Source organism: Odontesthes bonariensis, chromosome 12 (assembly GCF_027942865.1).
Source record: "Odontesthes bonariensis isolate fOdoBon6 chromosome 12, fOdoBon6.hap1, whole genome shotgun sequence".
NCBI classification, from domain to species: Eukaryota; Metazoa; Chordata; class Actinopteri; order Atheriniformes; family Atherinopsidae; genus Odontesthes; species Odontesthes bonariensis.
Genome location: NC_134517.1, coordinates 12094672 through 12121731, shown reverse-complemented (window position 1 = coordinate 12121731; position 27060 = coordinate 12094672). Strand labels below are relative to the sequence as shown.

Sequence of the window (27060 nt, the reverse complement as noted above, 5' to 3'; positions counted from 1 at the left end):
ATAACCATGCTTAAATATGACTGTATAAGTGTATAGGGCCACAATCCACCCCCAGCAATCAGAATCAGGCCGAGAGGGCCCCCAGACCCAGGCCACCAACAGCCCCCAAGGAGCACAGAACCCGGGAAGCCCACTGCAGGGACAACCACACATCCACCCAGAAGACGGCAGAGGAAGCCCCCGGACAGAGCCTCCACAAGCATAGGGCAGAGGCCCCCCGTTGACCAGAGGTGGCAGCCTACCAGCCCCGCCAGGCCCCCCCCAACCCAGACATGGCTCGTGCGCTGGAACTGGTCCCCGTGAGCCCGAGCGCCACCAAACCCCCCGTTAGAGGCCCCACTCAACACCCGAGAGGGCCAGGCGCCCCAGACAGCCAAGCGCAGTGGGACAGCACATGCCCCAGTGCCCTAGGAGTCAAGACGTGCCCACAGGTGGGTGAAGCCGCGAGCAGCGGGGAGAGGCAGCTTTACACTCCAGGGCTGCACCTGGCATAGCTGGGGTCACCTCACATTGGTAACTTTACTATAACTAATCCAGAACTGAGCAGCTAGTCATCTGGAATCATGACCACCAGTGTCTGTAATCTTCAGATAATTTGACAGTCAAGTCATGCTTACCAACAATTCGCTTTTAAAGGCCGAATTTTTCTCTGAGAAAAAAGCAGACACTCCAGTTTCCTCATTTTGTGTGTGTGTGTGGTATAACCGTGGGGGTGCCGTATTCCCTCCCAATATGTTCATTACAAGCACAGCGCTGTGGTCTAATTAGCTTAATCCTCTTTTTGGGTTATTATAACCATAAATCATTGAACATACATGTAGGCAGGGATTAGCATTGCAGAGACCAAAGGGAGGAGCAGCTGCAGAAAGCCTGCATAGTGTCAGCACACTTACTGTAACACAGCGCTCACTGGAGCCCATTAGAAACAAAATTATATCGTCCGTCCTGCCGTTGTCTGCACCGTACATATGCTGCAGTTGTACATTATGATATTCAAAACAATTTCTCTGAGATGCAGCTGTGATATGAAGATTTTCCTACATTCAGTTGTTTAATTAGGGATGAGTTGTTACATTAACAATACATTAGTAGATGTAGAAATGAATTCAGTAAATCTCTAAAGTATCCAGTCAGAGTTGCTCTGAACCAGCATTTTATGTTTTTTCCCCTCCCTTTTGTATGTGTACAGATATCTGAAAGCAGTGGATTGCTATTAATTGTATCCTTGTTATTCGAGCAGCAGTCCAAAATAATATACTTAACTACATTCTTGGCAACCAAGATAGAACAATCAATAAGCTGTCTTGGTAGGAGTGCTTGTCTTTCAAAAGTCTGTACCTGGATCCACAAAACATACCAAAGAAAATATGTAGATGTCCACGCATTCCTTTGCAGCTCACAGACATAGTGAGCATCATTATCATAGCTGATGAAAGAGGATAACGAACTTCCGTTGTTATACGGTGAGTCAGAGATCCATAAAGCCAAATTGAAAGTCTGCAATTTGGGAAGAGACTGTGAGCCGAGCTCTATCAAAGACAAAGGCAGATTTAATTCAAGTTTGTAGTATAAACTATCATAGTGGACATGAGTGTCCTGGCAATTTTGAGCTTCAGTAATTTATTTTGATTCTTTTTATTTTTGGGTTTAATTATTGTCCAACATTACTTTTGACTAAAAAGGGAACATGAATTTGTTTCGAACTGTGTAGGTCATTAACACATATCTACACTGCGTATCTGATAGTTGGTTGAATGCCTTTTGGGCATCAACAATATTCTTCCAGAATTCTGGTTTGATATTCTGTCGTTCATCTTAGCAGTGTCAGCAGGGTTGAGTTGAGTTTTTAGGCACAGTCTACATATTTTTTAATGACAAAGGGTTGATTGTTGCCTGATTTATCTGTTCCACAACCGTGTGTGTCTCAACCTGGTGTTCACTTTGTACATTCTGCCTGTTTCATTGGGAGCAGAGTGGTCTGACAGCATGACATATCTCATTCTGACTGAAAGCGAGCGAAACTGACGCGATACGACGACGAAATTTCGCGAGGGTGTCCTGATATGCAGCGTGACGATTTTGTCGGGAGTGATGTTATTGGTTCAGAAAGTACTCACTTGAAACACCGAGTTCTCTGGCGATTGCCGCCCATACTTCGTTTCAGATCTTTGTTGTACGGGTGTTTGGGGTCATAAACCATTGGGTGCTGTTCCACAAAGATCAGCTTCTCCTCGTCCATTATTCCCTTAGTGATGCTGACCTGTTGCTAACTAGCTTGTCAACAGGAAGCAGCGTGTTCATTTCAACAAATAAGAACGGTACGCCGCCGCAAAATGTCGTCCAAATAGAGACAGCGCGGGCGATTTTATAAGGGGTCGGCCTCATCGCTGGACGGAGCGACATCGCTTGCGGCATGTCAGGACAGGCTGATTGAAAAGTACGCATTCTGATCACTTTTTATCAATCGCTCGCTTGCTCGCGGTCAGTCAGGATGAGGTGTGATGCTACCTCCATCATACTTAGCAGCTGGTTAATTATTCTGGTGGTTATCTTATTTTTAAAGCTTCAGACAAACATAAACACAGAGGCCAAACAACTTAATGTTTGTCTCATCTGACCCTAAAACTTCCCATCCATTTTCTTCATACATGCGGCCGGTTGCAAATTTAAGTTTAGTTTAAATCGGGATTATCACTGATGCTATGCTTTAACGCTCAATGGTGTGTGGGCTGGATACATAGAATAGTAGCGACAATGAGTCACAAGATCAGGCACGTGATAAATCAGGCGATTTGATTGGTTGGAGCCTCCGATGCTGCTTGAAAAGGTTATTGAAAAGGTTAACTATTCTCAACTTTTCATCACTAGCCCCATTATCAAAGTGAAGCAATGGTAATGTAAGACATAATTCCACTTGAAGTTAATGAAAAGCAAGCCCATTGAGGCCTGAAACCCGTTTGTGTGAATCCAACCCAAAACTGTCAGCTGGGGCAGCTCACTCCATGAAGATGTAAATTTGACTGTAGTTAGTGACATTGGTGTTCCAGAAGCATCCAGTTATAGTGGACTGGAGGCTTTGATGTTTCTCTGTCTTGTTCCTGAACATCCAAGCCAGTTTTCTCTCACCTGACATCAACAGTGTAGGTCTTTTTTCCCCAAAGTGGCTTCACCTGCCGATAACTTGTGCTTTCACTTTCTCATTGTAGTGAGTGTTGGTCCATTGTAGCGAGTGTTGGTGTCTGCTGTTCAAATGTACTTTTAATGTGGTCAGAGATGCTGCAGCTGCACTCAGTACAGGGTCATGGTCAAGGTCAAATTTATTTATATAGCAAATCAAGGTTGACCAAAGGGCTTTAAAGATTGAAATATCAAAACAGTCAGAAACAAATGCTCCAAAAAACAAACGCCTAAAAACACAATAAAAATAGTATATAGTCATATAAAGCTGACGAAGAGATGACTGATTCAAAGATTACACCCAAATTTTTAGCAGACGTATGAATAAAAGAAGCGAATGTGCCGAGAGTGGCCGCACAATTCATTTAATCTAACATAAAACACATCCTGGAACCCCACTCGATTAATAATCTACGTGACTGTATGTATTTTTAACCTTGTTTGTGCAATTCTAACATTGAGGCTATCAAGTTCATGTGTAAAACCTGACTGGCACTTTAGCTTAACAGAAAAATAAAAGAATTACACTGTCACCAAAGGACAAGTGTCCAACAGTCCCATCATTTTACTTTAACAGAGTTGTCATGGTTAAACACTCTTTTAAGTTCCTGTTGGATATGATATGAATTTAGAGATTTTCAAGAATGTTGAAACAGATTTTGAAAACCAGTTGATGCCTAAAAAACAGCTATGAAAATTTCCATCATGATTTGCCATTGGAAGTTGTTCTTGGGTATTTTACTATTCACTGACTTTCTCAGACCTCAGCTTTCACCCCACCCTGTCCCCACCCTCAGCGGGCACCATTATAACCTCATGTGGATTCAGGATAACACCCTGCTGACCTCCCCCGCACCTGGACCTCTATACTCCTCTGTGCCCTCTCTTTCTCTCCTCCGTTTGCTCATTTAGTTTGGGTTGCCAAGCAACTGCATCACACTCTTCCATAATTGGTTGGTGGCTGCTGGATTGTCCGTGCCTGTTAATCTTTCTCAGTGTCTCTCACCACCCCTCACCCCATCTCTCTACTCTTTTTCTCTCAGTTGCTAGGTAACTTTATCGAGCATCCCTGCCTTGCGGTGCTGTAATTGGCTGGCGTCATGGTTGCTGTGGCGTCAGGCCCGAGCTGGCCTTGCTTCATTCCTCCAACAGTGTGTGCATGTCTATGGCAGGCATGACATGTGTGTGTGTGCGTGTGTGTGTGTTTTGAGGGCGTTCTTGTTTAAGGAAGATGGGGTGCTCTGGCCAATTACAGAGGACTAGTGTGAAACGTCCGCCTGTCTGGCACCTGCGGCCCCCACTTATACTCCATATCACAAACACATGCAGCTTGAGAATGAAGCATTTCTCCAAAAGGATAAGCTGCCGAGTGGTTTGCTATTGTATGTTGAAAATATGGTCCCATAATCAGTCCTGACTGAAGGAGACTTTGTGAAATGAATAGGAGGACAAATAGTTTCAGAAACTGCTGTTGAACATGGATGACTCTTTGGGTTCTTTATGGAAGTAATCTTTGAAGTAATCTGCTGTAGAATCATAAATGCTCACATTTCTTTACAGCTCTGCCATCGTTGAACCCACCCACCCTACTCTCCCCTTCTTAATCACAAAAACATCTGACTGGGAAAATTGTTGCTATTACCACAACTACGGTAGCTTGTAAAATTATTCACCTTTGAAAAATTTGGTAATCCCACAGGGCAACATGAAATCCATCATCACAAAATGGAAAGAATGACTCCACAACAAATCTGCTTTGAGGCAGTCCTAGACCAGGGAAGGAGGGCATTAATCAGAGGGGCAACAAAAAGATCAAAGGTAACACATGGGAGCTAGAAAGCTCCACTGCAGACATTGGTAGATCAGTCCATAAGCCCCTTTTCTTCACCTAGAGAACACCATCCTGTTGGATCTTTTTGAAATACATGGTTCTAAAGACAAGGAAGTTCTTGAGAAAAACCTGTTTCAGGTTTTCATCAGATTGTTTTTGTTTTCATCAGATTTAGGAATGGGACAGAAGTTCGCCTTCCAGCAAGACAATAACCCAAAGCATACTGCTGAAGCAACACTCAAGTGGTTGAAAGCTCAGAACTCAATCTGATTAAGAATCCGTGGCATGATTTAAAGACTGATTTACACAAGTGCAGCCCATCCAATCTGAGGGAGCTGAAGCAGTTTTCCTTTGAAGAAAGGGCAAAAATCCCAGTGGCTAGATGTGCCAAGCTCATAGAGACATGCCCTAAGAGACTTGCAGCTGTAATTTCTGCAAAAGGTGGCTCTACAACTGGTTTGGGGGGGGGGGTTACATAGGTCACATATGCATATTATTTTCTTGAATTTTATATAAAAAAAATTGTAGATTTTATTTGTTTGTTTTGCATCAAATCCTCCCCAAATATCTATTTAAACTATAGATTGTAAGGAAAAATGCCAGGGTGAATACTTTCCCAACATCATTCATGATGCAACTGAACACAGTACTGTCTAATATTGGGTGTTTTATAGCAGCCGACTGCAAAACATTATGTGTAAAATTAGATTCTAAGATTCATGATATGCTTCAAACTTCTATCCACAGACATATCAGAAGCTATCAAAGAGGTGGTAGAAATGGACTTTCTCCTAATAATGAGACAGCAATTAAACCAGATCTCTGCAGTGGAAAGCAGCAACCCACTGCACGCGATTCTACTGAAGAAGTTTGAAAATGCAAATCAAAGGGAGTACAGCTTGTGATGTGGAATTAATTTAGTCCAAGAGCAACTACAGTCATGTGTTGTCTGTGGATAGAAGATAAGTCCGATCAAAAAGACAACCAAACTGTTGGGAAATACAGGGGAAGTTGGTGTTATTTATAGTTGGATGTTCCTGTTGTGCATCATCTTTTACTTGTCATTGCATCATCTTGCTGTCGAAGCTACTCTGCACCTCAGTCCATGTAAAGGTTTTCTTTCTGCTGGTTGGGTTATTCTGGCATGATGACTTAAGTGTTGAATCAAGACCATTTAAGTTCACAAAAACAATTCAAAGTTCACAAATAGTCTCATTCTCCTGTTGCTGAAAGATGGAGAGATTATGCCCAACAGTTGAGCTGAGCACTGACAAAGCAGGTACAGGAAAAGAATGGAGTTTGCTTCTGTAAACATGCTACATTACTGTGTGGAAATGTGTGCATCTGTCTTCCTATTTCATCTGTTTTTTTCATTTAATACATTTCATTGTCAAGAAGATATCACAAGATTAATAGATTATTTTTCTAAAAAGCAGCAGTAACACCTCTTTTACTTTAGAAATGTAATTCTCATTCAAGCAGTTCGGTGATCTGCACCTAAATTGGCAAGTTTAAGTTGGCCTTAAAAAAAAAAAAAAAGTGATTTTATTATGTCTCTTTGACATTTTGTTAATTTTTTATATTTAGAGAGAATTATAGAGAATTGATTTCCTGAACCCATCCAAAGTAAGCAGCACACTTGTTCCAATGGGATCGTAGAGGTACAAGAGCAAGTAAAGGTTCCTTGGCGTAAATAATGCTTTGATCAGTCTTCTTTGGGATTTTAATTCTTTTTCTGGCTCGGACCATGGAAGGATGATGATTATGTTTATGATGTTGCCAACAAAGTTCTGATTGATAATGTAAGACCTATTTGAATCAATTATAAAACCAAGTTTTTTGTGTGTCTTTGTTTTTAATTTACATTTGGTGTTTTCATTGTAAAAATGATTACAAACGTCTCACTTGTGAATGCTATGGTTTCAACTAAATTTTATAACGCTCCAGACTCCACATTAGTTACACTTCTCTGTGAATTGGTGCATGTTTGTGTTCTTATGAAGATTGGCTTGTTCTGTGACGGTAGAGGCTGCAGGGACATCTGGCTAACTGACTGTAAGCTGCTGTATTACTCCCCATTAAGAGTCATTAAGACCCCAATTATAGTTACCACCCCTGAGTTTGCGCTCGTGAACACATTAGGGGTCAACAATTAGGTCCAGACAGTTTTTGTTCAGTGTGTACTGTGGAAAAAGGCCTGTGTTTTAATGTGTTTCTATATTCAAAATCAAACTGATGTAAATAACATTTTTTTGGAGCATTGGACTGGAGTGAATTGGATTATTTTATAAATGTTTATGATTACAATGAATTGAATTCCAATTGTCTTGAATTGGACTTTAATTTTTAAGTGCCTTGAGATGACATTTGTTGTATTTGGCGCTATAAAAAATAAAAATGAATTGAATTGAACCGAGCTGAGCCTCTGCCACAAACCACTTCATTAGTGGACATACTTGATTGGCTGTGTGTGTGTGTGCTTGGTACATTTTTGTCCAGCAGATACTTTCTTATGAGTTCTTTGAGCATGTTCTCACGGGTACCTGAGGCAACACATCTGATTTTTAGATAAACGTTATCGTAGATTTTTGAAACTCTGTATTAAGATCGCTACAAAGTTGTAGTTGTAGTATTAGCTTGTGGGTATTTGATCCTTGTGGAAGCTAGATTCACAATTTCCCCTACAGACCCTACATATGCACACACACACACACACACACACAGGGAAACATAACATGTTTTTCTCACATTTATTAATTTATTTATTGATTTGATTAATTATTTATTTTGAGCTACATGACACTTTGAATTTCCCCCACAGGGGATGAATAAGGTATTTTTTATTCTATTCTATACAGGCAGTTTACACAGTGAGACATCATCAGGTCTCATCTGAAGACAGTCTACACCAACATGCTATACACACATACATCTTTAAAATAGTACAGACACACACACACACACACACACACACACACACACACACGCACAGCTGGAAGGCTCTCTATCATGGGGAGATAACTACAGGCAGAGAACAATAGACCATCTCTTCTCCCATCTGGTGAACCGGAGGATGAAACTTAATTTACATTTCAGATCCCCCCACCTCAGGGTGTGTGTATGCATGTGTGAGTTGGGGTGAAGGGATGGTAATAGAGGGAACAAAACGAGATTCATTTCAGGGTGAATTTGGGATTATGAATTAACATGCCGCAGTGCTGAAAGACTTCATTTACAGCTAATTAAGTGTGTTGGCTCATTGAAATGGCTGTTATGTTAAAACTGCTCTGCCTGGCCAGCCCCTGGGCTCTGTGCGTGTGTGTGTGTGTGTGTGTGTGTGTGTGTGTGTGTGTGTGTGTGTGTGTGCTTGGAAAAAAGCTAGAGATGGTAACCTGTATATTAATGAACAGCTGTAGTTTAGAAGTGTAAAATTAGATGTAGAAATTGTAATAAAATGTGACACCTTCTCCTCTTTTTCTCCCTTATTCTGGCTCCTTCTCAGGTGAGAAGCCCTATAAGTGCTCATGGGAGGGCTGTGAATGGCGCTTCGCCCGCAGTGATGAGTTGACACGACACTACCGCAAACACACTGGAGCGAAACCATTCAAGTGCAACCATTGCGACAGGTAAACACACAGCCATCCTCAAATACACACACACACACACACACACACACACAAAAAAAAACACACAATGTATTTTGAATTGGATGACTTTCGAGTCATTAAACTGGTAACCATCAGTGTTTGAGAAATTTCTTAAGATACAATTTTAAGATATTAATTATATTAAGAGCACAGAGAGTAGAAAAGAAGCAACCAGATGTCATGGGCTAGCATGTCATAATGACCTCATAAAGTTGCTGATTGTCATATGACTTTATCTAGAGACATCAAGCTCATCTTTAAGCAGAAATTAGCTACATTAAATTGGAAATATTTAGTCAAATAGAAACTAGTAACACTCGAAAGGCACTAAAATGCCTTTGTAAGAATTACAAAAGTTTATAAGGTTTTCTGAAACTTAAGGGTTTCTGTGTCCATAAACAGTGCAGATGAGTAAGCCAAACATACACCATCTCATTTCTGTTTTACATGTGTAAAATACATAAAAAATAACATGACTTCGGTCAGTATCTTTGTTAGACGAGGCAACCTGTCTCTCCCTGCTCACAGAATGCAAATGCTTCATTGAATTCAGAAAATGAAAGATGCCTGACATCTGGGAGGATAAATAACCTTGTAAATTATTTTTCATGTAACTTTTAATGCCTCTCAATTTGATCAATCGAATTATTAGAACAGTTGGCTGTGATGTCAGTATAGAAAAATGTCTTTCAATTTGAAGATTGCTTCTGAACATTGCTTTTTAAAGCATAGGTTTTGATGCTTTGTCAGTCTCTGACAAATGATAAAGAAAGCAACATTTTCCATCAAGCTTAATTCTACATGCATCTCAGTAGCATCCTCAGTAAAGATAAAATACTGAAAATCAGTCATTCTGAAGTTTAGAAGGGACATGAGCATTTTATCAAAGATGTTTTGCTCCCTAAGTAGTTGTGCAGAGGGATCTCAGCTGAGTTTCTATCTGGTAGAGTAATAAAAATTCAACACTGTAGCTTATGGTGTGGTCGATTTAATCATAAAGAATGTTATTGTCTTGAATTAAGTTAGTTCCTTATGGATTCATATTACAGGGCAGAAAGAGGGGTGCACGGAAGACTTGTTTCTGCTCAGGAATTGACTGCAAATGTATTGATTTTCCATTCATGTTATCTGCTTGGCAGTAAAGGATTTTGTTTATTGATTCTCCGTCAATGTGTTTGTTTCACCGACTCACATCATGCAGCTTGAATAAAACAAAAGAAAAGCCAGACCGGGGAGTGTGAGCCTTCGGCTAAATACAAACTGAAAGCCTAGTAGACCGAAGCCAGGGATGTGTTTCTTAGTCTGATTTTAGTGAAATTGTCACTGTTTTGTTTAGTTTTCAAGGTAAAGAGAGTGCCCATGTGTGTGTGGGTGTGTGTGTGTGTAAAGTGTGTGCTTATTTATGCTCCTGCTAAATGGATTCTGGCTATTGGCAAGCAGGTCGCAGCTAATTGAGTGGCACCAGATGCCAGCTCCACTTGAACGTACACTCACTCTCGATATGTGTGTGCCAAATTAAAACACACACACATAGACAAGTACAAACCCTAGAGACATTGTAATTGGCTGTTTTGAGTTTGCTAGTTTGGGTTTTAGACTTAAAACCCCCCAAGAAACCTGATAGAAGCTTCTAATCCAGGCTGAGAGCTGGGACTGTATGTAGAAACACAGTATGTAGAAACACAAAATCTTACTGACTCAGATGAATATTTAAATGTCCAGACATCACAATAATGCATGGATACACAAAAGCCTAGACATAAGCTGATTTACTCCTTAGTGCAACTGAAGCTCTGCCTAGAAGTGTATCTACAGTTTGTGAGGTAAAGTTTGCTCTGTCACTGACATTTTCCTGAAACCCAAATTAAAAGTCAACAGCAGAAGGCAACATGGAGATAACTTAAGCATAACCACCAAAAGTTATTTCAATAAGCATTTGATTTCAACGGATAAAATGTCAAGAGTACTTTATTTTTTGTTTCCAACTTTATCTGCGGAACATTTTGAATTCACTACAACCCAAATGTGGCAAGACAGTGGCCACTGAGGCTGACGGGTGCTCCAGCGTTTAATGCATTTTATCCTACCTAAAATTGAATTACATGAGTTTAATTTCTTTAATTATATCTTAGCTCAAGTTCAGAACTTTGCTCTCATTTACTGCAAAGACATTTAACACAGGGCTGAATGCCAATTAAACACTTTTCCAAATGTTACATAGGGAAAGTGTTTACATGCATATTTACATCACAATCAGCTGACTTCCCATATGTTATATGGGAAATTTTAATTGGCAGTAAGCCCATAAAGTGGTAAATTAGAACCGCCTCAGGGAATTCACCTGTTTTTGAATATAGTATGTGCGGGCAAAAAGAGAAGGATAGAAGCAATACAATCTTAGAGGCTGACTTTGGCTGACAGCAGGCACAATTCAAATACAGTGCATCCAGAAAGTATTCACAGTGCTCCACTTTTTTCACAATAACCTACACTATATTGCCAAAAGTATTCACTGACCCATCCAAATAATTAAATTCAGGAGTTCCAATCACGTCCATGGCCACAGGTGTATAAATCCAAGCACCTCGGCATGCAAACCAATTCTACAAACATTTGTGAAAGAATGGCTCGCTCTCTGGAGCTCAGCTAATTCCAGCATGGTACCGTGATAGGATGCCACCCGTGCAACAAGTCCAGTCGTGAAATTTCCTCAATACTAAATATTTCACAATCAACTGTCAGTGGTAGATGGTAAATGGACTGTACTTGTATAGCGCTTTTCTAGTCTAACTGACCACTCAAAGCGCTTCAACATTACATGCCACATTCACCCAGAGATACATTTTTTTTTATCCAAATTGCTTTGGGGATTTTGGTGTTGGTCTCATTGCACGTTACCTTCGAACAGTACAGAGAATTCAACCAATAATGAACTGTGTCGAAACCTAACAAAGTTGGTTATCAGCTTGAAATAGAAGAAAAAAATGGGTTTCTGATTTGGAATAATGGTAATATTAGTTCACTCAATCACAATGGAATGGTTCGAATTAAAGTGGGTGGAAATGCAGTTTTGGTAAATACCTTTTAGGGATAATCCGGAGTAAAATGCACTTTAGATCAATTTACGGGATGTTGGGAGTACATACGTTGAGTTGACATCAAAATCGTGTAATTCGGATGTGTTTTGAGAATTTCAATTTGACCGTTTTTAGCCAAAAGTCGTTAGCCTGGAGGTGATGGGGGCATATCATGTCACCGCTACAAAACGCTATTTTTATACCTCTTCTACAGCTCCAAACAACATAACACTTACGTGGTAGTGAGTAGAGGGTCCCTAAAGCCAAACCGAAGTGTCCCGAGGTCTTCATGTGGTCGGAAATAGAGTCCAGAATGAATTTAATCAGAGCCTCTTCCGTCAACAGGAGGCTATCTCACGCGAGACATCACGTCACATGAGTCCGTAGTTGATTGCCAAGTGTGGAGTAACTCGCTCTGGAAAGTCACAATTTCGTTGCCGTTTTTTTTAACAAACATAGTCGAGTATTTCTTTCGAAAGTGAAATGAAGTTGTATGCAACAGCAAAGCCTAGCTTACTAACAGGTTGGAATTTTGAAATGTCACGTGACGTGATGTCTCGCGTGAGGTAGCCTCCTGTTGACGGAAGAGGCTCTGATTGAGCAGCAGAGAAGAGCAGGTACTGGCTTGATTAAATTCATTCTGGACTCTAAATCCGACTACATGAAGACCTCGAGACACTTCGGTTTGGCTTTAGGGACCCTCTACTCACTACCACGTAAGTGTTATGTTGTTTGGAGCAGTAGAAAAGGTATAAAAATAGTGTTTTGTAGCGGTGACATGATATGCCCTCATCACTTCCAGGCTAACGACTTTTGGCTAAAAACGGTCAAATCGAAATTCTCAAAACACATCCGAATGACATGATTTTGATGTCAACTCAACGTATGTACTCCCAACATCCCGTAAATTGATCTAAAGTGCATTTTACTCCGGATTATCCCTTTAAAATGGGGTGAGGTGAGGTATCTCATTAACACTTGGATGGTTCCCATTAAATTTGATCTGAACTTTTAAGTTTCCTTGTCCTATCTTCATCAAGTGCTTTATTTTGTTTAACATTTTGGTTCAATCATTTCAATGACAGTTAAAGCCTCTTGCAGCCTTTGAAATGACTGGCTTTTTGGTGCTAACAGATAACGCGATGGATATATACATTTCTAATGTAGCCAGGATTCACATACATCTGTACAGGAGCAGACAAACGCAGATGGAGTCTCACACACACACACAAACACACACACACAGCTGTGGTGGGCGGAGTCCACCAAATATTACCATAACAATGGTAAAAAAGTGGCAGACATGGAGAAGTTAACATTTGATAGAGTGTACAATCTGACACAATTCTCCTGGGGATACACACGCACACGCGCGTGAGTATATTATTAATCCTGTCTAATCAAGCAAAGACCCCCTGATGTTTTCATGGAGCTGGAAAGAGGAGGGGTAATGAAGAAGAGGACAAAAAAGTAGAGTGGAGGAGAAGGGCGAGTCAAGAGGAGAGAAGGATAAGATGGAAATGTGTGTGTGTGTGTGTGTGGAAGACAGGAGGGGAGGGAGGTACCAGCTGGATCGGCTGCTACGCCCCCCAACAGTGACACAGTAGCTGGCATAGCCATCTGTTCAACCGCACACGCACATGCACAGATCAGTGGAGGTGTACATCAGGTACCACATGGTCAGCTTAGGGTCGAAGGGAAACACCAGACCACATACAACAAAGAGCATTTCCAACTGTAAATGCACCCCACATTTAGCATAATATTTTGGATGAATTGATGCATCCAAGAAAGTTCTGTCCAGACCCGTTTTTTCCGCTAATATTAAATAAGACTGCCTTCACTAAAACGCCAAAAAAGGATGAAATCGAAATTGCCCTGATTTTCATTTTTCTATCATGCACTGATAGAGCCACAAATGGATCACATTTCTACTTCCAATTCCAATCAGATACATGGAAGCTAAAGTAACAAGCTCGCTTAAAAACGTAAAGAGCAGAAAGCACATGTGTTTATATTAAAAATGTATCTGGAAAAGTGATAAGTTGAGTAAAATAAACACTACAGGTAGATTTCAGAATTTAGAATTAAGTTAATTTATTTGTTCATGCCTCCTGTAAAATCTGTAGAAATTTTTCTTGGGTCAACATGTTGTTGGTATCATTAAACAGGGTTAATTTCATGACAGTAATTTCAATAATATTCAATCTCTGTTATCTACTTGGAAACCTTGAAGTAGACAGTCAGTGTTGTTTCGTGGGAATCAACATCTTGTGAATTATGACATTGCTTTTTTAAAGTTTTTGATTTTACTCTAACAGTCTTTAGGTGGTGGTTCAGACACACAAACTATGTACCTTTATGATAAGATCTTGAGTCTGTGAATAAGTCTATTAATGTGCAAGTTTCTTTTCAGAGTTCTGCTTTAAGCTGGTCGACTTTTGGGTGTATTTGTGAGGAGGGTTTCCTGTTGAAATTTTAACTTGCCATAGTTTAGTATGAAGCTGCACCCTGATTACTGCACTTTAAATGAGATTCCTTGCAAAATCTGAATGCTTAACTTATGATTATCATTCATAGTAATAACACCCTCTAAATTAACAATTGAATTTAGCTCTATATCTGGACGGAACAACAGCCTGCTTAAGTACATACACACATACAGACACATACAGAATAGGCTTGACTAATTAATAATGAATTAAGCCTCTGGCAAATTGAATTTTTAATTTCTCATTTTCTTCTCGCCCACATTTTGTTTCGCCTCTCCTTTACTTATGTAATTTGTGTTGAGTATTATTGTGGGTGTTCAGCTTTAATGTGCTCACAGTCCATAAAGCACAAGTAATTAAACTGAAATGCTTATAACACTATGAATTCAATATTATACATCACCAGCACCTGGTTTTATGTCATCAGGTGCAGTCAGTATTGAGTTAAATTGCCTCGAATCAGAGAGTACTGCCAGGCTTTCTGCATCAGTCTCCATGTGTGCAGTGCATACTTAATTAGACCCTACAGTTGTATTTTACTTTGAGCTGAAGGACCGAATGCAGAGCTGTGGAGGTCATGCTGTGATTGAGTCATGTTTAGGAAATCACTGAGGCTGAATTGGCCATTACTAATTTTTGGATCCGTCTTTCACTGGTGTAACATTATGAAGCAAGATTGCTTAAAGGGATAGTTCGCCTCTTTTGACATGAAGCTGTATGACATCCCATATTAGCAATATCATTTATGAACATTTTCTTACCCCCCGCTGCGTCCTGTGAGCTGAGTTCCAGACGAGTTTTGGCGTTGACGAAGGTAGTCCGGCTAGTTGGCTGGGGCTAAAAAAATAAAGCGTCTTGCTTCTCAAAACAATATCCGTTCAAAAGAGTAATACATTTGCATCACAAAATCGTTTTCCAGGAAAAAGTCAGACCTCACATCGCTTGGCGCTATTTTTGCCTCCCTTCATATCAATGCGTCCAGCCACCTAGCGATAGCCGCACCTGTTACAGTGTTTGCTGCTCGGAAGCAGGGGAGTGCTGGGTCTGCTCTTCGGTCTGCACGGTTTACATTGGACGCATTTATATCAAGGGAGGCAAAAATAGCGCCAAGCGATGTGAGGTCTGGCTTTTCCTGGAGTAAGTCAATGTTCATAAATTATATTGCTAAAATGGGATGTTATGCAGCTTCATGTCAAAAGAGGCGAACTATCCCTTTAAATTTACCTATTTTAAAATTAAGTGGCTGTCATTACATTTGTGTGTGCTTCACTCTGTCGTCTTTTTCAAAATATGACCATATGAAAATTCCTTAACAGCTATCGAAACCACTTTAAGCAACTATCCATTGATAATTGGTGCACTGACTGCAACAAAAAATGACTGAAGGTATACGTCAGTGCTTTAAACTGTATATGGTAACCTATGTCACAGATTTTTTTCACTGATAGATATACATTTTTCCCAACTGTCACAGTCTCAAATAAAACCGAATCATCAAAGTTTGAGTTTGAGTTGGAAAGTTTATAAAATGTTCAAACATTTTGACTATTTTTATCAGATTATAAAAGTTTTTGTTTTTTTTCAAGCAATCTGAGGATTTTTTTGATGAACTGACTGATCAACACAAATTCCCACAGTAGTTCCACTATCACAAAATAAAATCACAGCCACTGGATGAAAACATCAGTATCTTGGGTGAAATCCCTGTTCATGGTCAGAAAAAAAACAAAAACTAGATCAAAACTCTGGAGGGCATGTTGTTCAACGGTATTTGGGATTGAAAACCTCAGATTCTTGTCACTCTGCTGTCAGGAGTGATCCCCAACTGTGATAGGAAGCAGAGGTGAGGACACGAGTCATGCGACTCGCATAGAGTCGCACAAACAAAGACTTGACTCCACTTGCCCTCAAAAGACTTAAGACTTGACTTGGACTCGAGGCTTGGGACTCGTAAACAATCTTAATTTTTTTAAATTATTGTTTCTGATCTTTATTTAATTAATTCCGATGTATGACAAGGCTGATGGCATGGCCACTGATATCAAAACTAGCTATAGAGTAGTACATAGCTCTGCTCTAACCATGGCAACATCAAGCTGATCTGGAACTGTGCCATATCTTGTCACATTTGGTTATAAATCAACTACGTCCAACTTCATCAGGCAGGCACCTAAAAACGCACAAGGACAGGTCAGTCTCTTTGTAATGTGAAAGGGAAATTAGCGCGTATCGACAGGTCCCGCGAGCAAACCAATCAAAGTAAATAGTGTTGTAAACTATATGAAGACTATAGCTTCATTGTTCACTACATGGCGTTGCTGATTTATCTGCAGCAGCCTGTGAAATTTGGGAAGGACTTTGGTTAAGTAGCCTCGGTTAACAGTTTCCAAATGAATTGCTAAACCAATTCTATGTGGATGTAGTTTAACGTTAAAGGAGAACTGCGGTATTTTATTTGACATTTTGTGCTGGATGTTCGTTGATATTACTCCGCCACCGCTAAGAAAATAGTGCGAGCATGAACGAGCTGCCAAATAAAACACGACAGAAGCAACTTTTCGCAACGAAATTTGATTACCAGTGCACACCAGTAACCACTCCGGTGAGTTGATGATTTTGAAAACGGACGTTTATGGTGCTTTTACGGACCTTTTTGGACATGCACCATACTTGCCATTCTGAAGCAGGTTGAGAAGAATCAAAATTAGGCAAATACCGGAGACAGCAGTAAACATCAAAAAAGCGGTGAGGGGGTTCTAAAACATTGCAGACGACTCAGAAATGAGGCTTAATGTTGAAAATACCGCAGTTCCCCTTTAATGTAATTGCTGTTTTAAAAAAGCCTACTTTAACAATTTCTTTGACACCTGATAAAATTCCAGGTTGACACTGAAAACTGAAAAATGCACTGAAATTACGCTGAAAAATGTTATGCATGAGAAGTTCAGGCTACACAGCCAGTTATTAATATCTCTTTTAATGTATCCTGTGGTGCAGAGCAAGCACACATATTTCCAAATAAATTTAAATACTTCAAACAAGCTTTCAGAGCGTTTCTTCACATTGGATTGAAATAGCCCTCAAGTGACCATGCTCTGATCAATTTTGATCCTGCAGTGCATAATGATATTACATATATTGATAATACAGTACATGCTTTCATGCATTTACATACAGAAATGCAGTCTTATCTAGAATAAATGGCATGTGTCTAATGATAGAACGTTCATTTCAGTCATTTGAGACTGGAGACTTGTTATTGGTCCTCAAAGACTTGAGACTTGACTTGGACTTGGAAAAAATGACTTGTGAACATGTCTGATAGGAAGTGTCTCCACCTTTCAGATCAAGGCACTCCAGCAGTGATCAGAACTTGTTATGAATTGAAAATGATTAACTTGAAATGCTAATATATGAATAAAGTCAACTAAAACTTAATTGAATCGAATGACGGACAGTTCAGACAAGACTTACAAGTATACCTTTTAAGTAAACAAAGCCAGTGATTATTTTAAAGGACCAAATAATTGGGAGCATTCTTCACAAACACAGACACAGTTTGGAGTGTTTACTGTGGACTACTTCCTAAAATTACATGTTGCTGGTGGGAAGCTTAAGGAACACGGGATTATGGAAATTTTCCAAAGAATTACATAGAGCCAGTAGGTATTTCAGGGAGCTAGAGCTGCCCTGAGTTTATAGCTAATCAACAGCTAGACAGATACGTTATTTAATGTAAATTCATTATGTTCGTATTCCATTTTATTTGGCTACTTGCCTCTTCTGTTGTGTACTAACTTGGTATTTATAGTACAAAATTTAATGCATTTTTGGATGATATATGAATATTTATTTTTTTTTTTCTGCTTCTCTGGAGGTGTTTCTCTCGATCGGACCACCTGGCTCTGCACATGAAGAGGCACATTTGAGGACAAAAAGAAGGGAGGAGGAGGAGCAAGAAGTGAAAGAAGGAGAGGAGGAGGAGTAAAAGGAGAGAGAGGGGATGGGTAGTCAAGCTTCCAGACGCCCGCCTCGTTCATCCCATCCAACATCTGGCAACCGCAAACAGCCGTTGGAGACGGGAACGGGGAAAACAAGGAGTAGCTAGATTGTTGTTTTTCTTTCAAATTACACATTTACACATTTTGCAATAGAGACCACTTGACACACTCGTCTTTGAATGCATCAACCCAGTGAACCTCGACTGCACTCATGCAGCTCTGGGGGCTCGGACACTGCCAAACTAACATATACCTAATTCGCTAGAGGAAACATTGTGCCGCCCGATTTACTTTCTCTGTATTCAGTGTGTTTTCATTATTAATTCACTTGGGTTAGGAGATAGTCCAATGGGGAAACGTTCAATATCCATATATCCATAGCTGTTAGTGCTTTTACAGGCTTTTGAAGTCAAATACTCCACTTTTCTCTTTTTATTGAAGCTGGTTTTCGTACACAGAACGAAAGAAACCATCACCTGCCGCAGTTAGTTTCTGTAATCTACGTGAAGAAAACAACAATGCCAAATCTGCAGGAGAGAGACTGTATGGATTGACTCCTAGCATAGCTGACAATCGAACCCAGGGCTTGGACGCTGGGTGTGTGGCAGCGCCCGTGGGACCTCGGTCAGAGGATGCAGCTGCAGCTCTCAGGCTCTCCCCCATAGAGTGTTTGCATCTCTCACCTTCACTGAGACGCCTGCCGCCTCCGCAGGCCATCTGACAGAAATGCGCAGCGACACTTTCTTCCCTTTTTTTCTACTTAGAGGATAATGATTCTTCTTATTGTTGTTACAGAAAAGAATGACACTTTGCTCTTTTCTCTCTTGGAGAAAATGTCTTAAAAATCACTGAAATATGTTTGAGAAAAAAAACTGAAAATCTAAGATGACTTCAGCAGAATGCGTGGGAAGAGAAGGAGAGCGTTGTTGGTCTTTTCATCCCCCATGTGCGCCAACTCTGCATCTGCAGTGTGTAAGCAGCCAATGGATGAAAAAACAAACAAAAAAATCTACTCCTGGAGAACGGATTTGTGTTTTTATTATTTTTGGACTGAAATAAAAGCAGAAAACAGAGAGGTCTTAATTTTTCTGTGCTCCTCTTTTTCTGCAATCTGAGAAACAAAACCCTGGTATGATCTGTGGTCTCGCATTCTACCAGTCAGGAGGAGGAATCACATGAAAAAAGAGAAAAAAAACATGACAACCTGTATTTTTTAGTTCTTTTTTTTTTAATCAATCCAAAAGTAATCCGTGAGTGCTTTCACAGACTCTAAGATCTTATGTCCCCCCGGCATCACCACAGGGCCAGAACAGAGAATTAAGAGCTGCTTCTTGGTTATTCTTATGGGACTAAAGATGCCAGGCGACCTTTCCGTGTCAATTCTAAATAGATTTGGTCACATTAACCCATCAAATTTGCCTGTTTCGTATCCATTGATTGCACTGACCTTTTTCAATGTTATCTGTGCTTTCTTTCTAAAGCGATAAATAAGGAAAAAAGGAACATAAATTTGAAAAAAAAATCATAAAAGACTTGGGAAAAAAAAGACTCACTCACACTTTACATACAAAACGAGCACACTCCATTAACACACACACACACACACACAGTTCAGTTCTAATGCTAACAGCTCTTCTCAAGATAAGACTAATAGGATTTAGGAAAATAATTATTAAACTAATGAACAGAGTTGGAAAACAAAACACTGCATGACAGGCTTTATGCAAACACACACACACACACACACACACACACACACACACACACACACACACACACACACACACACACTCCAGTTCATGAGCGCACAACGCACCCTCTTCCTAGAATTATATGTTCTGCTCCCAAATCTTTTTTCACTGTTGGAATTTAGCAACTGTTGTTTCGTGGAAGAGTATCTTAGCTCTTGGCTGGAGGTAACAAATGATTCCAAATGCTATGAAGTGAGAAATCAGCTTGTTCTCAGCTCCAACAATTGCACACATAACCCTTGCTACAGTTTGCGCTTCTCATTTAATCAGAGTTTTTGCTTCAGACTCTGGTTACATTGTTGGTTACAGTATTAGTCAGTGTTTTCATCAGAAATAAGATAAGGTAAAACAATTGCAACAGATTAATTTTTCAAATAATCAGTCTGGTGCATTAGTGCAGCTTCGTATTTAAAAAAAAATTTGGTGAATTAGCTTTATAATCATGAAAATGGTCTCTAAAATTGTCCTTAGGAGTGAGTGTGAGTATGTGTGTGGTTGTTTGTCTCGTTTGTCTCTGTGTGGCCCTGTGATAGACTGGCGACCTGTCCAGGGTGTACCCCCCCCGCACTCCCCCCGCACGTGCGTGTTCAGTCATGAAAATGACTAAACACACCTAAATGTTTATTTAAGTTCTAAATCTTGTTGTTAATTTGACTGTAATAAAGATCACAAGCTTTCTAATTATTTCATGCTCCCATCCCAGCCTGCCTCTAAAATCCTAGCTCCAGTTTGGATTGAACAAAGTTAACAGTTAACCAAATTTTCTAAATCATAACCACTAGCAATGCTAAAGTGTAAAGCTTTCACAGTTTACATATTTGGGAGCAATTTAAACAAAACAAATGTTCAATTTTAATGCTCAAAATGAAATTGCGCACTTTCATAGCTATAGAAAAAGGCAACTACGGGATTGCAAAAATTGGCCTTTCAGTTGTTTTGATGGAGAATAAAATGTTTTTCTTAGATCTGAAAGACACATTTAACCGTGAAAAATAACTTATAAAATTAAAACAAACATTTATATCTTTTGAGTATGAAATATATTTTAGTCTTCTGGCCTATGAAAATATTTTTTTTTTGTCTATTTTGAGCATTCTACTCAAATCGTCACAGGCAAAATTTTCCAAAATTGTTGCAATGAGAGAATACATGATAGGAAAGCAAATAACTTTAAGGTATGTTGGTTGATTTGCCGTCATTCATTTATAATTAATGTTTTACAACATTATTCATGCTTTATAATTAAAGATGCTACTCTCAGGCAAGTTTGGTTTTTGCAGTGTTTTTAAACTGTACCAAATGCCTATCAGGCCACTCGTTGTCACTTAATACACAATTTTGTGTCTCCTAAAAAAAACAGTAATGTTTGTTAGTCACCTGCTGTATTTTCATAGCGATTTAAAATTTTTGATGAAAACAATGACTTCTGTCTGCTGTGATCTGAATATAAGTACTAACACTGTAAGTAAAGACACATTAAATGAGAAATAACTGGGGCAAACACACATCCTCAATGCCTGCTCCCTTAACTCAATAGTTCCAAAAAAAATAAATACAAATTTTTCTTGCAATCAGGCATTCAACATCAACACTCACATGGCTGCTCCATCCGCCCACACCTACTGTACATGCCCTGTAGCGCTTGCAAACAGTCCAACACTCACTGCTGCCGACTGGTGCAGTTGGGTGAGGGTGCAGTTTTCCTGAAGCTGGTGGGGGATTTTTACATCCCAGCGTGCCCAGTCACCTTGCCAGTTGGCCTTGCCAGCTTTCATTAGCTGAAACAGTAAAAACATTCCCCTCCGGGGGTTGGTTATGGTGCAGCTTTGAACAATCGATACCAAAAACCTCCAGCATGGAACTGCCCTTCAGCCATGGGCAGAGTCTCCACGGTCAGGAGAGATCATCAGGACACCGCCTCTGTATGAGTCCTGTGTATCACGCGGCAGCTTTCTCGACTAACTCTTTCCTTCTGCTAAATATGACAAAGCAGCTCGTGTTTAGGTTACAGTTTTTCATTTTTGACTTTATTGTCACTGATTTCTCTTACAAAAGCTTTGTTGATGGTTGTTTTCCTCAGCTTCGATGATGCAAAGTCATGCCAATATGCAGAGGCATGCCAAGAGGTGTAGAAGGAAGCCCTCCAAAAGAGGATGTACAATAATTGCAGAATGGGGATCGTAGCACTTTTATGAGGCTTTTGATGGCGTGAATGTGTGTACGTGTGTGTGAGGCATAGTGTGAGGGAAGCAGCCATTCAGTGGTGGTTCAAGACAGATTTGTAATTGCTGAACTAGCATGTATTTATGTGTGGAAGAAATAAGTTGACACAGTTGGCGTTGGATTTTTTTTCCTTAGCAAATTCTGACTTTTGTTTTCATTAGGTTTTTCTTTCTCTGACCCTTCATGCATTCATGCAACTTTATTTTACCTAGATGACTTGAGTCAAATTAAAGAGACGCAAACACATGCCCTGCACTTCGATGACTCAAACTTGATCTGGATTGAAAATAAGTAAAATCACACTCTTTGCAAGATTAGTTCACATTCAGTTCACAATTTTGGAGGAGGCATGGGGCTCATTATTTATGTTTCTAATAAAAGTCAATAAATACAAATTGATTAGTGCCTATTCTGTTTATTTGGAAATCAGATTTTCAAAATGAACAAGTAGATCTTTTTTCTTCCGGCAGCTGGAAGCAAACCTTTGGCGTGCATGCTAAATTCAAATTGAAACTGGAAAACGTTATTATGAGATCTACTTTCTTTGCAGAATGATTGTAATTTTAAATCAAAACTTCTAAACAGCAAAAATAATGAGTGTTAAGTATACTCCAAAGGGATGAGTCTTTGTGGACAACACAGTTGATACCTCAACAAGTATTGAGGTTACTAAATATATCGTTTTTTCTCATTAATACTTCAGAGCTACAGTAGCCAGCATTAAACAAATTAAACTCATTTGCTCATTTTTCTTTAATCAAAATCCTCTGACATCTATCATATCTCAGAGTCACTTCAGATACAAATTCACATTGGGTTCCCATCCTATCTCTTTGCCTGTCACTGCAAATTTGATGTCACAGTGTTCCTCCAGGTCCACTGTCCTCTATCAGGCCCCCCCAAGCCGACTAGCTGCTGTCTCACAGCTCTGGTAAGCATTAGCTTTCCTGGGTCCGCCACTCTAGCTGCATTTGAGCTAATGAGATAACTCTAGGTCACAGGAAACCACGTGGTCTGAAAAAAAATAAAAGACAGGGGCCTTGAGCCAGTCTGATTTCAACTGTCTGCACCCAGCGGACAGATTTCATATCCAAAAAATACAAAATAGAAACCCCCGTTGGCAGGGAGGAGTATCCGGAGACAGAGACTTGTCAAAAAGACTTTGAGGAAAGAAGGAATAGAAAAATAATTCATGCACATGAATATCCAAACCATCAATTCAACTACTGCATTTTATCTCACAGATAAGATGTATTACCATTTATCTGTATATCCATGTCCCTAAACCCTCCCTCTTCCTTCACACTGAAAGGGAAATTCTAATTTCCTGCGATGCATCCATCCATTCTGACCCCATCTCTCCCTTTCTGTCCACAGCAGTTGTCCATGCAGGAACTGCAGGAATGCTGAATGCACACTTTACACATTTTTCCCAAAGATTTGCATATTTGCAAGTTAACTGCTGTGAATGTAGTAGATGTTGTGGAAACATCTGAGCAACAGAGACGCAGAAAAAGAAAGGATGAATGAATGGAAGGTGGACGGAAAGGGATTGTTTTTTTTTCATGCCCACCTCGTTAAATTTAAATTATAAACATGCTCTGACTCATCATGCCTCGTAATATTCTCAGTCTCTTGTCTAGACTAATGTAAACTGGAGCCAAACGTATTGTTCACACATGTAAAATAATCTTTTCATGGTCTTATAGCATGCCCAATATAGTGGCACTAGCTACTTAAGAAAGGAGTGAAATAGCTTTAGATTAAGTTAGCCTCTTAGCATACTGCAGATTGCACTGTTTCAAAGTCTCATTTCAAAGTCAAAAGTGAGCTTTGGAAATGTTAAACGTTTGATGAATCTAACTAATCACCAATATCGAACAAGTTTATCATTTCCCTGCATCAATAGTTAAAGCTCAGAGGAAGACAAGTTGCTAAAAGGGGTTTTCGCTCTGGAAGATCAGCCTGAATGTGGAATCGTCATATATATATACACATATATGTATAAACATAAAATGTACATATGTGTGTGGCTACCCTAAAAAAAAATCTTATATTAATCCATTATTCATGTTGGTACAAATGTACTTAACCAAATAAAAATCTCCCCCAACATGAAAAATTTGACAGATTGTTTGCTGACCTCATTGGCAGCAGTTTTTCTTTCTCTGTCATTAAGTGTCATCAACACTTTTAAATCACATCACAACACTTTTCATGCACCATGCACACTTTTTGTATATAATTTCATATCGTGAGAATACCGAGGAGATAAATCTTCTCAAAAACTTTTAGGCTGCTGCTCACGTGGTAGATTTTCATCACCATCCTTGTGACCGAAACAATTCCTGACAATATTATTGCAGTATAGGATCTGACGAAAAACATATCAGTGAAAATCGTCTTTGATTAAAAAACGTATTCAGTTATTAAAATACCCCGGCACGTTAACCCTTTGAGGGTGCGAGGAAAGTGTCTCACGCATGGCTGATGATTGACAAAATTTTGTTGAAGCTCGCTAGCTTGAAAGCAGATTACAAGAAGCTCCGATTAACCAATTAACTACCTAGCCAGCCAATTTCTGCCTCCCATTTTCATCTTTTATCCATGACAACCAGACCTTTAAACCCGAGAGAGAAAACCCCCTTAAGTCTTCCTCTGTGGCCCCATGCAGGCAGCTGTTTCCTCTGAAGGAGCAGGCTTCAGTTTCCATCATATCATCCTGAAGAGAGATTGTCACTTCTGGCAGCTTTTGTAAATAGCATGAGACATTACGTACAGATGACTCTGTATGAAATTAAACATATGTGGTGACAGCACAGTCCCAGACAGATCTATAGGTCTGCTTTAGTTATTGCAACCATTGCACTACATGATCATCTTAGCTATTGCACTCTTCATGTGTGCGCACTGCTAGCATAGTCTGTTTGAGCACTCAAATGTCAAATATCCACTTATCATTTGTTACACAACCAGGATGCACTTTGTCACCAAGAACCATTTTCTACTGGTCCACTTATGATAGTCTAGACTGACATATATGTTTAACCCCCCCAGTAAAATGCCTTTATCATCACCGTTACCCTGGGGGAATACGTTCCACGTTGCAAACAGTCATGCTGTGTCTTGGTTTAACTTTCTTGGTAGCCTATCAGTGGCATCCCGGAGTGACTCTGTCTGTAACTACTTTGTTTGTCCATGCTTGTCAGTATTTAAGAGATTCACATGTCTTATTGCCCTCTCCTTGTGTCTGTGTCACTTACCCACACCAGACCCCCTTCACCAATACCCACAACCGCCAGAGCCCTCTAGAGCCAAGCATGCTGTCATATCCAGCTGTTTTGAGAGGTTTTCTTAAGAGAGATGCAGCCAGGGAGCTCCAAGTAGTTTTTGGGTGAGACTGCGATGACTGTTCCACATTGTCAGCTACATGTTCTCAGTCGGTACAGTTTGTTTGACTTCTCTTTATTCATGATTGTTGGTGATTTCCCGTCTTGGTCATTTTATTCCATTTATCAGTATGTGAAAAGAGGATTGGTATCGAAAGGTCATTTTTGTCTTTTTAATATGTAAGACATTACAGTATTGGTATTTCTTGTAGATAAAATCTCATATTTAATTGTTCCCACAAAAACTTAAATATGGAATTATTATTTTTTCTGAATTCAATGACACAACATGAGCTAAGCTTTGAGGTCTTTTGATTATTAATTCTGTAGCATCTATCTAATCCTCAAAGTTATTGTTAATATATGAAAAAATGATTTAATCTGTTAGGATCAAAAGCTGCCTCTTTCAATACAGATGTAAAAGTTACTATTTTATTTTTAATCACATTAGGTTATTGACTGTATTGGAGTTAAAGTATTAGAATCAATATTCTTTTAAGTTCTTTTATACTATGAAAGTACATGACAGCTGTGTGAAAAAAATCTGTCAATAAGGTTTTGCTTCTCAGACCTTTTAATGGCCAAATGTGAACACAAATATTCTAGTTTCTTTTCATCAGTCAGACGAAATAAAGTTTCTTTTTTTTGTTAAAAAAAGAGGTATAATGTGGAAATTAAAATTTGAACAATGAACAATTTGAATGATAGTATTAACACCCATATTTACATCCAAATTTGGTGCCAATCCTTATGTCACATATTGAGTAACCAATAATGGAAATGGAAACCTTTTTTAAGACCCAGTGTGTGTACACAGGCAAATCACATCTGTTGAGGGAGATATATCTTCTGGGATGAATGGACATGTAAGTGAAAAAGACAAACCTGTGTGTTCACCATCATACCTTCCCTCTCACCTGTCATTTAGAGGCTCTATAAATCTGATAGTTTATATCAACATCAGATCCATAACCTTCACTCCAGTCCCCCATCCTGCCTTCCCCGCTTCTGTCACTGTCATCTCGGTTTATTTTTAGTTCTCTTGTTTTACTTACAATTTTTTGCTGTACAAAGTGTTTAAAATATTATTTGTATTATATGATGTCAGTATGGTAATGTTCTTTATTAAGGAAGAAGAAAATTTATTTTTGTTACTGGTCTGTTTCATAATTCTTTTCTAAATTGGTATTGTAAGATATCTATGCAAGAACTGTTAAGTGGAGCATTTTTATTTAAGAATGTAATATGTGTAATAAATAGTAGAAACTGATTATGGCTCTCTGTGGTATGTTTTGTTCCAAAAATGCTTATATAGAACAACCTCGCAGAAGCATTTCTTCATCCTTTAATTGACTCAGAGCAGGTTATCTGGATGGGGTTAACCAAAGATCTAAATATTTGGTCAAATTCTTGTCTCACAGATATGCATCAAATAACTACAATCTCACTGGCACTAGATAAAATAATGTTTG

General features: G+C 39.4%; 1 protein-coding gene across 1 annotated transcript in view; it reads left to right on the top strand.

Moving 5' to 3' along the window:
- The window catches only part of LOC142396408 (Krueppel-like factor 7), a 118554-nt gene extending 91722 nt beyond the window's left edge, over positions 1 to 26832 (top strand). Inside the window, exons 3-4 of the mRNA XM_075479105.1 lie at positions 8511 to 8634; positions 18102 to 26832. Coding sequence (XP_075335220.1) covers positions 8511 to 8634; positions 18102 to 18153 — 176 coding nt within the window. The 3' untranslated portion in view covers positions 18154 to 26832. The remainder of the gene's footprint in view (positions 1 to 8510; positions 8635 to 18101) is intronic.
- The last annotated feature ends 228 nt before the right edge of the window (positions 26833 to 27060 follow it).